General features: G+C 50.6%; 1 protein-coding gene across 1 annotated transcript in view; it reads left to right on the forward strand.

The window, feature by feature from the left end:
• The window catches only part of EIF4B (eukaryotic translation initiation factor 4B), a 44,126-nt gene that overhangs the window by 21,570 nt on the left and 6,571 nt on the right, over positions 1 to 15,985 (forward strand). Inside the window, exons 2-6 of the mRNA XM_038752132.1 lie at positions 4,859 to 5,002; positions 7,345 to 7,553; positions 7,639 to 7,755; positions 11,111 to 11,165; positions 12,324 to 12,455. Of these exons, the coding sequence (XP_038608060.1) occupies positions 4,859 to 5,002; positions 7,345 to 7,553; positions 7,639 to 7,755; positions 11,111 to 11,165; positions 12,324 to 12,455 (657 nt within the window). The remainder of the gene's footprint in view (positions 1 to 4,858; positions 5,003 to 7,344; positions 7,554 to 7,638; positions 7,756 to 11,110; positions 11,166 to 12,323; positions 12,456 to 15,985) is intronic.

The following is a 15,985-nucleotide window of genomic DNA, read 5'->3' on the forward strand; positions in this document are numbered from 1 at the left end:
TAGGGACTGTCTCTATATGTTGCCAATTTGTACCTCCCAAGTGCTTAGTACAGTGCTCTGCACATAGTAAGCGCTCAATAAATACGATTGATGATGAGAGCCGGGTATTTTATGTGTTGGGTGTCCTGTGGGACCCACTGGGGACCTAAGGTCCCCGGGGCCACGAGCCAGGGTCCCCCCCAAGAAGACAGCCAACATGGTAGCCCACCTCTGGCTTCCAGAGAGTAGCCACTCATTCATTCAGTCATTCATTCAGTCGTATTTATTGAGCGCTTACTGTGTGCAGAGCACTGGACTAAGCGCTTGGGAAGTTGGCAACATATAGAGACGGTCCCTCCCCAACAGCGGGCTCGCAGTCTAGAAGGGGGACACAGACAACAAAACATATTAACAGAATAAAATAAATATGTACAAGTAAAATAGAGTAGTAATAATAATAATAACGATGGTACTTGTTAAGTGCTTACTATGTGCAAAGCCTTGTTCTAAGCACTGGGGGGATACAGGGTAATTGGGTTGTCCCACATAGGGCTCACAGTCTTAATCCTGCATAGAAGAGCTTCGTGGCTTAGTGGAAAGAGCCCGGGCTCTTAAGCGCTTACTATGTGCAAAGCACTGTTCTAAGTGCTGGGGAGTTTACAGGGTGATCAGGCTGTCCCACTTACAGTCTTAATCCCCATTTTACAGATGAGGTAACTGAGGCAGAGAGAAGTGAAGTGACGTGCCCACAGTCACACAGCTAATTGACGGAGAAATTGGAAATTGGAAAGGTCACGGGTTCCAATCCCGACTCTGCCAACTGTCTGCTGTGTGACTTGGGGCAAGTCACTTCACTTCTCTGGGCCTCCATTCCCTCGTCTGTAATATGGGGGTTAAGACTGGGAGCCCCCCGTGGGACAACCTGATCACCTTGTAACCTCCCCAGCGCTTCGAACAGTGCTTTGCACATAGGAAGCGCTTAATAAATGTCATTATTATTATTATTATTAATGCCCGTTTTACAGATGAGGTAACTGAGGCCCGGAGAAGTGAAGTGACTTGCCCAAAGCCACGCAGCTGACAATTGGCAGAGCCGGGATGTGAACCTGTGACCTCTGACTCCAAAGCCCGGGCTCTTTCCACTGAGCCACGCTGTAGTAAATAATCATCAATCAATCGTATTTATTGAGCGCTGACTGTGTGCAGAGCGCTGTACTAAGCGCTTGGGAAGTACAAGTCGGCAAAACTCGAGGGTGTAAATGTCAAAAGTCGGTACTTGAGGGAGAGGGGTGGTCTCCTACCTCCCCTCTCCCACCGGACACGGTCCTCCCTTTAGATTTAGCCTCGGCCCGTCGGACTTCGAGCCTCGCCGCCGGGAGCCAGACCCTTCGGCCGGCCAAAGTCCCGCCGCCTGCCCTTCCGGATGCCCAGAGGTCCGGGAGGGCGGCCCGGCCCAACGCCAGCCGGCAACTAGCCAGTTGTCCGCGGGCAGGAAGCATTCATTCATTCAGTCGTATTTATTGAGCGCTTACTGTGTGCAGAGCACTGGACTAAGCGCTTGGGAAGTACAGGTTCCCCCCCTCCCCCCCTCCCCCCCCCCCAGCCTTACCTCCTTCCCTTCCCCACAGCACCTGTATATATGTTTGTACGTATTTATTACTCTATTTTACTTGTACATATTTATTCTACTTTATTTATTTTGTTAATTTGTTTTGTTTTGTTGTCTGTCTCCCCCTTCTAGACTGTGAGCCCCCTGTTGGGTAGGGACCGTCTCTGTCTGTTGCCAGCTTGGACTTCCCAAGCGCTTAGTCCAGTGCTCTGCACACAGTAAGCGCTCAGTAAATACGATTGAATGAGTGAAAGAATGAATACCCTCAGCCACGGCACGGGCCCTCCTTGAGGTTATATGAGATCTCCCGGTCCCCCTTCTAGATTGTGAGCCCGTTGTTGGGTAGGGACCGTCTCTATATGTTGCCAGCTTGGACTTCCCAAGCGCTTAGTACAGTGCTCTGCACACAGTAAGCGCTCAATAAATACGATTGATGATGATGATGATGAGATCTCCCACTCCCCCTTCTAGACTGTGAGCCCGCTGTTGGGTAGGGACCGTCTCTATATGTTGCCAGCTTGGACTTTCTAAGCGCTTAGTCCAGTGCTCTGCACACAGTAAGCGCTCAATAAATACAATTGAATGAGTGAATGAATGAATACCCTCAGCCACGGCGACGAGCCCTCCCTGAGGTTATATGAGATCTCCCGCTCCCCCTTCTAGACTGTGAGCCCGCTGTTGGGTAGGGACCGTCTCTACATGTTACCAGCTTGGACTTCCCAAGCGCTTAGCCCAGTGCTCTGCACACAGTAAGCGCACAATAAATACGATTGAATGAGTGAATGAATGAATACCCTCAGCCACGGCGACGAGCCCACCCTGAGGTTATATGAGATCTCCCGCTCCCCCTTCTATCAATCAATCAATCAATCAATCAATCAATCGTATTTATTGAGCGCTTACTATGTGCAGAGCACTGTACCAAGCGCTTGGGAAGTACAAATTGGCATCACATAGAGACAGTCCCTACCCAACAGTGGGCTCACAGTCTAAAAGGGGGAGACAGAGAACAGAACCAAACATACCAACAAAATAAAATAAGTAGGATAGAAATGTACAAGTAAAATAAATAAATAGAGTAATAAATATGTACAACCATATATACATATATACAGGTGCTGTGGGGAAGGGAAGGAGGTAAGACGGGGGGATGGAAAGGGGGACGAGGGGGAGAGGAAAGAAGGGGCTCAGTCTGGGAAGGCCTCCTGGAGGAGGTGAGCTCTCAGCAGGGCCTTGAAGGGAGGAAGAGAGCTAGCTTGGCGGATGGGCAGAGGGAGGGCATTCCAGGCCCGGGGGATGACGTGGGCAGGGGATCGATGGCGGGACAGGCGAGAGCGAGGTACAGTGAGGAGATCAGTGGTGGAGGAGCGGAGGGTGCGGGCTGGGCAGTAGAAGGAGAGAAGGGAGGTGAGGTAGGAGGGGGCGAGGTGATGGACAGCCTTGAAGCCCAGGGTGAGGAGTTTCTGCCTGATGCGCAGATTGATCGGTAGCCACTGGAGGTTTTTGAGGAGGGGAGTGATATGTTCAGAGCGTTTCTGGACAAAGATAATCCGGGCAGCAGCATGAAGTATGGATTGAAGTGGAGAGAGACACGAGGATGGGAGATCAGAGAGAAGGCTAGTGCAGTAGTCCAGACGGGATAGGATGAGAGCTTGAATGAGCAGGGTAGCGGTTTGGATGGAGAGGAAAGGGCGGATCTTGGCAATGTTGCGGAGCTGAGACCGGCAGGTTTTGGTGACGGCTTGGATGTGAGGGGTGAATGAGAGAGCGGAGTCGACTGTGAGCCCGCTGTTGGGTAGGGACCGTCTCTATATGTTACCAGCTTGGGCTTCCCAAGCGCTTAGCCCAGTGCTCTGCACACAGTCAGCGCTCAATAAATACGATTGAATGAATGAATACCCTCAGCCACGGCTATGAGCCCTCCTTGAGGTTATATGAGATCTCCCACTCCCCCTTCTAGACCGGGAGCCCATTGTTGGGTAGGGACCGTCTCTATATGGTGCCAGCTTGGACTTCCCAAGCGCTTAGTCCAGTGCTCTGCACACAGTAAGCGCTCAATAAATACGATTGAATGAATGAATGAATGAATCCCCTCAGCCATGGCGACGAGCCCTCCTTGAGGTTATATGAGATCTCCCGCTCCCCCTTCTAGACTGTGAGCCCGCTGTTGGGTAGGGACCGTCTCTATATGTTGCCAGCTTGGACTTTCTAAGCGCTTAGTCCAGTGCTCTGCACACAGTAAGCACTCAATAAATACGATTGAATGAGTGAATGAATGAATACCCTCAGCCAGGACGAGCCCACCCTGAGGTTATATGAGATCTCCCCCTCCCCCTTCTAGACTGTGAGCCCTTTGTTGGGTAGGGACCGTCTCTATATGTTGCCAGCTTGGACTTCCCAAGCGCTTAGTCCAGTGCTCTGCACACAGTAAGCACTCAGTAAATACGATTGAATGAATGAATGCCCTCAGCCACGGCGACGAGCCCTCCCTAAGGTTATATGAGATCTCCCACTCCCCCTTCTAGACTGTGAGCCCACCGTTGGGTAGGGACCGTCTCTATATGTTGCCAACTTGGACTTCCCAAGCGCTTAGCCCAGTGCTCTGCACACAGTAAGCGCTCAATAAATACGATTGAATGAACGAATGAATGCAAGCGCTTAGCCTCTCCTGTCGGGAGGGCACAGAGCGGGATGGGAAGGGCATGGTGCCGGTCCCCGGGAGAGTCGTCCCCTTCCCACGGGTGGGATGGCCTTCCCTTTAATCCACCGCGTTTCCAGGTTGGATGTACCTCCATAAATACGATTGATTGATTGATTGATGTGCCATTAATGGCCTGTGCTGATTGAGGAGTGATTAATGTTCCGTTAACACGCACTCCCACCCCGAGATGGGCCCAAGGGGGCTGTGTTTAGGCCTCCTCTAGTAGGTGTGGGTGGGCTCCGTTTCCACCTATTCCTCTCCCGCCCACGGAATTAATAATTCATTCAGTCGTCTTCATTGAGCGCTTCCTGTGTGCAGAGCACTGTACTAAGCGCTTGGGAAGTCCAAGTTGGCAACATAGAGAGACGGCCCCTACTCAGCAGTGGGCTCCCAGTCTGGAACGAATAACGATGACGGTAATCGTTAAGCACGCGCCAGGCACCGTCCTGAGCACCGGGGTGGGTAATGGGAGCCCGGGGCCGGGCTGCCTTGGTTTCCCTCCCTGTGGCGGGGGCCCAGTCGTGCGGGCGAGGCCTGCTGAGCGTCTCTTTGTGTCCCCGTGTTGGCAGCTAAGAAGAAGAACAAGAAGGGGAAGACCCTCACCCTGACGGACTTCCTCGCCGAAGATGGCGGCAGCGGCGGCGGCGGCGGGCCCACCTTCGTCCCCAAGCCCGTCAGCTGGGCTGATGAGACGGATGACCTGGAAGGAGATGGTAAGGTCTCTCCCCTCTTCCTCCTCCTCTCCCTCCTCCACCCCTCGCCCTCAATCAATCGTATTTATTGAGCGCTTACCGTGTGCAGAGCACTGGACTAAGCGCTTGGGAAGTCCAAGCTGGCAACATAGAGAGACAGTCCCTACCCAACAGTGGGCTTACAGTCTAGAAGGGGGAGATCGGCCCCCTCGGGGAGGGCTGGCGGGGCCTTTTGGATGGCGAAATAGAGAAGCAGCGTGGCTCAGTGGAAAGAGCCCGGACTTTGGGGTCAGAGGTCACGGGTTCACATCCCGACTCCGCTAACTGTCAGCTGGGTGACTTTGGGCAAAGTCGCTTAACTTCTCTGGGCCTCAGTTCCCTCATCTGTAAAACGGGGATTAAGACTGGGAGCCCCTTGTGGGACAACCTGATCACCTTGTCACCTCCCCAGCGCTTAGAACAGTGCTTTGCACATAGTAAGCGCTTAATAAATGCCATCATTATTATTATTATTATGAAACCGCTCCCTTGCTGAAACCGACGTTCCTTGGGGTCCGGAGAAACCGCCTCAGCCAGGGGTCGAGCGTTTCGGAGGCAGGGAGCGGGTCAACGGAAGCTCTCCCAGATAACCACCTTCCTTCCTTCTTGTTTCTTTCTATAATAATAGTAATAATAATGAGGGCATATAGCTCACCTCATTCATTCAGTCGTGTTTATTGAGCGCTTACTGTGTGCAGAGCACTGGACTAAGCGCTTGGGAAGTCCAAGTCGGCAACATGTAGAGACGGTCCCTACCCAACAGCGGGCTCACAGTCTAGAAGGGGGAGACAGAGAACAAAATAAAACATATTAACAAAATAAAATAAAAAGAATAAGGCCTTCCCAGACTGAGCCCCTTCCTTCCTCTCCCCCTCGTCCCCCTCTCCATCCCCCCATCTTACCTCCTTCCCTTCCCCACAGCAACTGTATATATTTATATATGTTTGTACGTGTTTATTACTCTATTTATTTTACTTGTACATATCTATTCTATTTATTTTATTTTGTTAGTGTGTTTGGTTTTGTTCTCCGCCTCCCCCTTCTAGACTGTGAGCCCGCTGTTGGGTAGGGACCGTCTCTATGTGTTGCCGGCATGGACGTCCCAAGTGCTTAGTCCAGTGCTGTGCACACAGTAAGCGCTCAATAAATGCGATTGATTGATTATTAAGTGCTTACTATGTGCAGAGCACTGTTCTAAGCGCTGGGAAGGTTACAAGGTCAAAAGTCTTCATCCCCATTTTACAGAGGAGGGAACTGAGGCCCAGAGAAGTGAAGCGACTTGCCCAAAGTCACCCAGCTGACACGTGGCGGAGCCGGGATTTGAACCCACGACCTCTGACTCCAAAGCCCGTGTAGTATAGTGTAGTGCCTGGCACGTGGTGGTGCTCGTTAAGTACTTACAGTTTTTATTAGAGAAACCGCGTGGCTCAGTGGAAAGAGCCCGGGCTTTGGAGTCAGAGGTCATGAGTTCAAATCCCGGCCCCGCCAATTGTCAGCTGCGTGACTTGGGGCTAGTCGCTTCACTTCTCTGTGCCTCGGTGACCTCATCTGTAAAATGGGGATGAAGACTGCGAGCCCCCGGTGGGACATCCTGATCACCTTGTAACCTCCCCAGTGCTTAGAACAGGGCTTTGCACATAGTAAGCGCTTAATAAATGCCATCATTATTATTATTATCATCATTATTGTCCCTTCTTGGTTGGGCAAGGAGCGGGCACTGGGGACCTCCTCCAGGAGGCCTTCCCAGACTGAGCCCCCTTTTTCCTCTCCTCCTTCCCCTCCCCACAGCCCCCGTTTGTACAAATGTATTACCGTATCGATTTTACTTGTCCATATTTACTCTTCTATTTATTTCGTTCATGACGTGCGTCCAGCTTTCTTTCTATTTATTTATTTATAAATATCTATGATTTATTTGTGATTTATTTATTGAAATTTTCTATTTATTTATTTTATATATCATTTATTCTGGCGACCTGCCACCCGTCCACACGGTTCGTTCTGTCGTCCGCCCCCCCTCCCCTTTCTAGTGAGTCCCCTTGTCGGGTGGGGACCGTCTCTAGATGTTGCCAACTTGGACTTCCCAAGCGCTTAGTCCAGTGCTCTGCACACCTTAAGCGCTCAGTAAATAAATACGATTGATTGATGCCAGCCTGTGAGCCCGCCGTCGGGTACCGACGTCGCCGACCTGGACTTGCCAAGCGCCTAGTCCGGTGGCCCGCGCGCCGTAAGCGCCCAATAAGTACGATCATCATCATCATCATCAATCGTATTTATTGAGCGCTTGCTATTGAATGAATCCGACTGGCCCCCCCTTCCCGCAGTCTCCACCACCTGGCACAGCAACGAGGACGACATGTACCGGGTGGCCCCGATCGACCGGTCCATCCTGCCCACGGCCCCGCGGGCCGCCCGCGAGCCCAACATCGACCGGAGCCGCCTGCCCCGCTCGCCGCCCTACACCGCCTTCCTGGGCAACCTGCCGTACGACGTGACCGAGGAGTCCATCAAGGATTTCTTCCGGGGCCTGAACGTGAGTGCCCCGGGCCCGGGCCCGTCCGCCCGCCCTCCCCGTCCCCTCGGCCGGGGGGGTGACGGGCTCCGTGTCCCCCCAACAGATCAGTGCGGTGCGCCTGCCGCGGGAGCCCAGCAACCCGGAGCGGTTGAAAGGTTTTGGCTACGCCGAGTTCGAGGACCTGGACTCTCTGCTCAGCGCCCTGAACCTCAATGAAGAGGTGCGTGCTCGGGGCGGTCGGCGGGGCGGGGCGGGGGGGCGGGGGGGGCCGCCCTTCCGAGAAGCAGCGTGGCTCGGTGGAAAGAGCCGGGGCTTTGGAGGCGGAGGTCGCGGGTTCCGATCCCGGCTCCGCCCCTCGTCAGCTGGGTGACTTTGGGCGAGTCACTTCTCTGGGCCTCGGGTCCCTCGTCCCCCCTTCCCTGACTGTGAGCCCGCTGTTGGGTAGGGACCGTCTCTAGATGTTGCCAACTTGTACATCCCAAGCGCTTAGTACAGTGATCTGCACATAGTAAGCGCTCAATAAATACTGATTGATTGATTCTAGACTGTGAGCCCACTGTTGGGTATGGACCGTCTCTATATGTTGCCCACTTGTACTTCCCAAGCGCTTAGTACAGTGCTCTGCACACAGTAAGCACTCAGTAAATACGATTGATTGATTCTAGACTGTGAGCCCGCTGTTGGGTAGGGACTGTCTCTATATGTTGCCGACTTGTACTTCCCAAGAGCTTAGTACAGTGCTCTGCACACAGTAAGCGCTCAGTAAATACGATTGATTGATTCTAGACTGTGAGCTCACTGTTGGGTAGGTGCCATCTCTATATGTTGCCCACTTGTACTTCCCAAGCGCTTAGTACAGTGCTCTGCACACAGTAAGCGCTCAGTAAATACGATTGATTGATTCTAGACTGTGAGCCCGCTGTTGGGTAGGGACTGTCTCTATATGTTGCCAACTTAGACTTCCCAAGCGCTTAGTACAGTGCTCTGCACACAGTAAGCGCTCAATAAATACGATTGATTGATTGATTCTAGACTGTGAGCCCACTGTTGGGTAGGGACCGTCTCTGGATGTTGCCGACTTGTACTCCCCAAGTGCTTAGTACAGTGCTCTGCACACAGTAAGCGCTCAATAAATACGATTGAATGAATGAATGAATGAAAATGGGGATGACAATTGTGAGCCCCCCCCCCGGGGGACAACCTGATCACCTTGTAACCTCCCCAGCGCCTAGAACGGTGCTTTGCACATAGTAAGCGCTTAATAAATGCCATCATTATTATTTTAATCGGCTTGGGAGTCAGAGGGCATGAGTTCAAATTCTGGCTCCGCCCCTTATCGGCTGTGTGACTTTGGGCAAGTCACTTCTCTGTGCTTGTTACCTCATATGTAAAATGGGGATTGAGACTGTGAGCCCCACGGGGGACAACCTAATTACCTCGTATCCCCACCCCCAGCACTTAGAACAGTGCTTTGCACGTAGTAAGTGCTTAACAAATGCTTGGGAGTCAGAGGCCATGAGTTCGAATTCTGGCTCCGCCCCTTATCGGCTGTGTGACTTTGGGCAAGTCACTTCTCTGTGCCTGTTCCCTCATCTGTAAAATGGGGATTGAGACTGTGAGCCCCACGGGGGACAACCTGATTGCCTTTTATCCCCTCGTCCCCAGCACTTAGAACAGTGCTTTGCACCTAGTAAGTGCTTAAATACTTGGGAGTCAGAAGTCATGAGTTCGAATTCTGCCTCCGCCCCTTATCGGCAGTGTGACTTTGGGCAAGTCACTTCTCTGTGCTTGTTACCTCATCTGTAAAATGGGGATTAATAATAATAATAATAATAATAATAATAATAGCATTTGTTAAGCGCTTACTATGTGCAAAGCACTGTTCTAAGCGCTGGGGGGGGATACAAGGTGATCAGGTTGTGCCACGTGGGGCTCACAGTCATCATTCCCATTTTACAGATGAGGGAACTGCGGCTCCGAGAAGTTAAGTGACTTTCCCAAGGTCACACAGCAGACATGTGGCGGAGCCGGGAGTCGAACCCATGACCTCGGACTCCAAAGCCTGGGCTCTTTCCACTGAGCCACGCAACTGTGAGCCCCACGGGGGACAACCTGATCACCTCGTATCCCCCTCGCCCCAGCACTTAGAACAGTGCTTTGCACATAGTAAGTGCTTAACAAATTCCTGGGAGTCCGAGGTCATGAGTTCGAATTCTGGCTCCGCCCCTTATCGGCTGTGTGACTTTGGGCAAGTCACTTCTCTGTGCCTGTTCCCTCATCTGTAAAATGGGGATTGAGGCTGTGAGCCCCACGGGGGACAACCTGATTGCCTTGTATCCCCTCGTCCCCAGCACTTAGAACAGTGCTTTGCACGTAGTAAGTGCTTAAATGCTTGGGAGTCAGAAGTCATGAGTTCGAATTCTGCCTCCGCCCCTTATCGGCTGTGTGACTTTGGGCAAGTCACTTCTCTGTGCCTGTTACCTCATCTGTAAAATGGGGATTAATAATAATAATAGCATTTGTTAAGCGCTTACTTTGTGCAAAGCACTGTTCTAAGCGCTGGGGGGGGATACAAGGTGATCAGGTTGTGCCAAGTGGGGCTCACAGTCATCATTCCCATTTTACAGATGAGGGAACTGAGGCTCCGAGAAGTTAAGTGACTTGCCCAAGGTCACACAGCAGACATGTGGCGGAGCCGGGAGTCGAACCCATGACCTCAGACTCCAAAGCCTGGGCTCTTTCCACTGAGCCACGCGACTGTGAGCCCCATGGGGGACAACCTGATCACCTTGTATCCCCCTCGCCCCAGCACTTAGAACAGTGCTTTGCAGGTAGTAAGTGCTTAACAAATTCCTGGGAGTCCGAGGTCATGAGTTCGAATTCTGGCTCCGCCCCTTATCGGCTGTGTGACTTTGGGCAGGTCACTTCTCGGTGCCTGTTCCCTCATCTGTAAAATGGGGATTGAGGCTGTGAGCCCCACAGGGGACAACCTGATTGCCTTGTATCCCCTCGTCCCCAGCACTTAGAACAGTGCTTTGCACGTAGTAAGTGCTTAAATGCTTGGGAGTCAGAGGTCATGAGTTCGAATTCTGGCTCCGCCCCTTACCGGCTGTGTGACTTCGGGCAAGTCACTTCTCTGTGCCTGTTCCCTCATCTGTAAAATGGGGATTGAGGCTGTGAGCCCCACGGGGGACAACCTGACTGCCTTGTATCCCCTCGTCCCCAGCACTTAGAACAGTGCTTTGCACATAGTAAGTGCTTACCAAATGCTTGGGAGTCCGAGGTCATGAGTTCGAATTCTGGCTCCGCTGCTTATTGGCTGTGTGACTTTGGGCAGGTCACTTCTCTGTGCCTGTTCCCTCATCTGTAAAATGGGGGTTGAAACTGTGAGCCCCACGGGGGACAACCTGATTACCTTGTATCCCCCTCCTCCCCAGTACTTAGAACAGTGCTTTGCACATAGTAGGTGCTTAACAAATACCATTAAAAAAAAAAATGAGAGGGCGGCAGGACTGGGCGGGGGTCTCGGGGACTCTCTGATAGAGGGGCTCACTGACGCGGGGCGCTGCTCTCAGTCCCTAGGAAACAGGCGGATACGTGTGGACGTGGCCGACCAAGCTCAGGACAAAGGTAAGGCGACTCCATTCATTTGGGCATATTTATTGAGCGCTTACTGTGGGCAGAGCGCTGTACTAAGCGCATGGGAGAGTACAGTAGATACCTTCCTTGCCCGCCATGAGCTGACAGTCTAGAGGGGGAGACGGACGTTAATATAAATAAGTGTTACAGCTATGGACATAACCAGAGACTGTGAGCCCACTGTCTCTATATGTTGCCAACTTGTACTTCCCAAGCGCTTAGTACAGTGCTCTGCACACAGTGAGCGCTCAAGAAATACGATTGATTGATTGATTGATAACCGCTGTGGGGCCGGGAAGGGGGATGAATAAGGGAAAGTAGTGAGGCTCAGTGGAAAGAGCCCGGGCTTGGGAGGCAGAGGTCATCATCATCATCATCATCAATCGTATTTATTGAGCGCTTACTGTGTGCAGAGCACTGTACTAAGCGCTTGGGAAGTATAAGTTGGCAACACATAGAGACAGTCCCTACCCAGCAGTGGGCGTGGGTTCTAATCCCATTCATTCATTCAAGCGTACTTATTGAGCGCTTACTGTGTGCAGAGCACCGTACTAGGCGCTTGGGAAGGGCAAGTCGGCAGCGTGTGGAGACGGTCCCTACCCAACAACGGGCTCACAGTCTAGAGCTGTTGGGTAGGGACCGTCTCTATACGTTGCCGACTTGTCCTTCCCAAGCGCCTAGTACAGTGCTCTGCACACAGTAAGCGCTCAATAAATACGATTGAATGAGTCCCGACTCTGCCATGTGACGGCTCCTCTGGGCCTCAGTTCCCTCATCTGGAAAATGTGGGGACTGTAAGCCCCACGTGGGACAACCTGACGACCTTGGATCTGCCCCAGCGCTTAGAACAGCGCTTGGCACGTAGTAAGCGCTTAATAAATACCATCATTATTATTATCAAGGCCACGCCAAAGGGAGCAGGAGAAGAGGAAGGTTGGCCGGCGGGGGGGATAGTCAGGGAAGGCTTCCTGGAGGAGAAGGGCATTGGATAAGGCTTTGAAGGGAGGGTCATTGGGTGGCCCCCGAAGGCAGGGCCGGATCCCATTCATTGAGTTGTATTTATTGAGTGCTTACTGTGTGCGGAGCACTGTGCTAAGCGCTTGGGAAGTCCAAGTTGCACATCCCAGCACCGGGTCTCCTTCTCCCCAGACAGGGACGACCGCTGTTTCGGCAGAGACCGCAACCGGGACTCGGACAAAACCGACACGGACTGGAGGGCGCGGCCGGCCACCGACAGCTTCGACGACTACCCCCCGCGCCGGGATGATAGCTTCGGGGACAGTGAGTGCGCCCCGGAATCACGGGCCCGAGACTCAGGGGGATCTTATGAAGCAGCGTGGCTCATCGGAAAGAGCACGGGCTTTGGAGTCAGAGGTCATGGGTTCGAATTCCAGCTCTGCCACATGTCTGCTGTGTGACCTTGGGCAAGTCACTTAACTTCTCTGAGCCTCAGTTCCCTTATCTGTAAAATGGGGATTAAGACTGTGAGCCCCACGTGGGACAACTTGATCACCTTGTATCCCCCCAGTGCTTAGAACTGTTCTCTGCACATAGTAAGCGCTTAACAAATGCCATTATTATTATTATTATCTGGGTTCCGATCCCGGCTGGCCACGTGTCCGCTGTGTGCCCTCGGGCAAATCACTTCACTTCTCTGGGCCTCGGTTATCAACTTGTGTCTACCTTAGTGCTTAGAACGGGGCTTGGCACATATATAATATTATAGCAGCGTGGCTCAGTGGAAAGAGCCCGGGCTTGGGAGTCAGAGGTCGTGGGTTCAAATCCCGGCTCCACCAACTGTCAGTTGTGTGACTTTGGGCAAGTCACTTCACTTCTCTGGGCCTCAGTGACTCGTCTGTAAAATGGGGATTGACTGTGAGCCCCCCGTGGGACAACCTGATCACCTAGTAACCTCCCCGGCGCTTAGAACAGTGCTTGGCACATAGTAAGTGCTTAACAAATACCATTATTATTATTATTATTATTATTATATTGTGGAGGAGCTGCTTGGCACGTAGTACCTGATCACCTTGTAACCTCCCCAGCGCTTAGAACAGTGCTTTGCACATAGTAAGCACTTAACAAATACCATTATCATTATTATTATTATATCGTGGAGGAGCTGCTTGGCACATAGTACCTGATCACCTTGTAACCTCCCCAGCGCTTAGAACAGTGCTTGGCACGTAGTAAGCGCTTAACTAATACCATTATTATTATTATTATATTGTGGAGGAGCTGCTAGGCACATAGTACCTGATCACCTTGTAACCTCCCCAGCGCTTAGAACGGTGCTTGGCACATAGTAAGCGCTTAACAAATACCATTATTATTATTATTATTATATTGTGGAGGAGCTGCTTGGCACGTAGTACCTGATCACCTTGTAACCTCCCCAGCGCTTAGAACAGTGCTTGGCACATAGTAAGCGCTTAACAAATACCATTATTATTATTATATTGTGGAGGAGCTGCTTGGCACGTAGTACCTGATCACCTTGTAACCTCCCCAGCGCTTAGAACGGTGCTTGGCACATAGTAAGCGCTTAACAAATACCATTATTATTATTATATTGTGGAGGAGCTGCTTGGCACGTAGTACCTGATCACCTTGTAACCTCCCCAGCGCTTAGAACGGTGCTTGGCACATAGTAAGCGCTTAATAAATACCATTATTATTATTATTATTATATTGTGGAGGAGCTGCTTGGCACGTAGTACCTGATCACCTTGTAACCTCCCCAGCGCTTAGAACAGTGCTTGGCACATAGTAAGCGCTTAACAAATACCATTATTATTATTATATTGTGGAGGAGCTGCTTGGCACGTAGTACCTGATCACCTTGTAACCTCCCCAGCGCTTAGAACAGTGCTTGGCACATAGTAAGCGCTTAACAAATACCATTATTATTATTATATTGTGGAGGAGCTGCTTGGCACGTAGTACCTGATCACCTTGTAACCTCCCCAGCGCTTAGAACGGTGCTTGGCACATAGTAAGCGCTTAACAAATACCATTATTATTATTATTATATTGTGGAGGAGCTGCTTGGCACGTAGTACCTGATCACCTTGTAACCTCCCCAGCGCTTAGAACAGTGCTTGGCACATAGTAAGCGCTTAACAAATACCATTATTATTATTATATTGTGGAGGAGCTGCTTGGCACGTAGTACCTGATCACCTTGTAACCTCCCCAGCGCTTAGAACAGTGCTTGGCACATAGTAAGCGCTTAACAAATGCCATTAATATTATTATTATTATTATATTGTGGAGGAGCTGCTTGGCACGTAGTACCTGATCACCTTGTAACCTCCCCAGCGCTTAGAACGGTGCTTGGCACATAGTAAGCGCTTAACAAATACCATTATTATTATTATTATTATTATATTGTGGAGGAGCTGCTTGGCACATAGTACCTGATCACCTTGTAACCTCCCCAGCGCTTAGAACAGTGCTTGGCACATAGTAAGCGCTTAACAAATACCATTATTATTATATTGTGGAGGAGCTGCTTGGCACATAGTACCTGATCACCTTGTAACCTCCCCAGTGCTTAGAACGGTGCTTGGCACATAGTAAGCGCTTAACAAATACCATTATTATTATTATTATATTGTGGAGGAGCTGCTTGGCACGTAGTACCTGATCATCTTGTAACCTCCCCAGCGCTTAGAACAGTGCTTGGCACATAGTAAGCGCTTAACAAATACCATTATTATTATTATATTGTGGAGGAGCTGCTTGGCACGTAGTACCTGATCACCTTGTAACCTCCCCAGCGCTTAGAACAGTGCTTGGCACATAGTAAGCGCTTAACAAATACCATTATTATTATTATATTGTGGAGGAGCTGCTTGGCACATAGTACCTGATCACCTTGTAACCTCCCCAGCGCTTAGAACAGTGCTTGGCACATAGTAAGCGCTTAACAAATACCATCATTATTATTATTATTATATTGTGGAGGAGCTGTTTGGCATGTAGTACCTCATCACCTTGTAACCTCCCCAGCGCTTAGAACAGTGCTTGGCACGTAGTAAGCGCTTAACAAATGCCATTATTATTATTATTATATTGTGGAGGAGCTGCTTGGCACGTAGTACCTGATCACCTTGTAACCTCCCCAGCGCTTAGAACAGTGCTTGGCACATAGTAAGTGCTTAACAAATACCATTATTATTATTATTATATTGTGGAGGAGCTGCTTGGCACATAGTACCTGATCACCTTGTAACCTCCCCAGCGCTTAGAACAGTGCTTGGCACATAGTAAGCGCTTAACAAATACCATTATTATTATTATATTGTGGAGGAGCTGCTTGGCACATAGTACCTGATCACCTTGTAACCTCCCCAGCGCTTAGAACAGTGCTTGGCACATAGTAAGCGCTTAACAAATACCATCATTATTATTATTATTATATTGTGGAGGAGCTGTTTGGCATGTAGTACCTCATCACCTTGTAACCTCCCCAGCGCTTAGAACAGTGCTTGGCACGTAGTAAGCGCTTAACAAATGCCATTATTATTATTATTATATTGTGGAGGAGCTGCTTGGCACGTAGTACCTGATCACCTTGTAACCTCCCCAGCGCTTAGAACAGTGCTTGGCACATAGTAAGTGCTTAACAAATACCATTATTATTATTATTATATTGTGGAGGAGCTGCTTGGCACATAGTACCTGATCACCTTGTAACCTCCCCAGCACTTAGAACAGTGCTTGGCACATAGTAAGCGCTTAACAAATACCATTATTATTATTATTATATTGTGGGGGAGCCCTCGCTCCCACCACCTTCAGGCTGG

This window comes from Tachyglossus aculeatus, chromosome 10 (genome assembly GCF_015852505.1).
Source record: "Tachyglossus aculeatus isolate mTacAcu1 chromosome 10, mTacAcu1.pri, whole genome shotgun sequence".
NCBI lineage: Eukaryota > Metazoa > Chordata > Mammalia > Monotremata > Tachyglossidae > Tachyglossus > Tachyglossus aculeatus.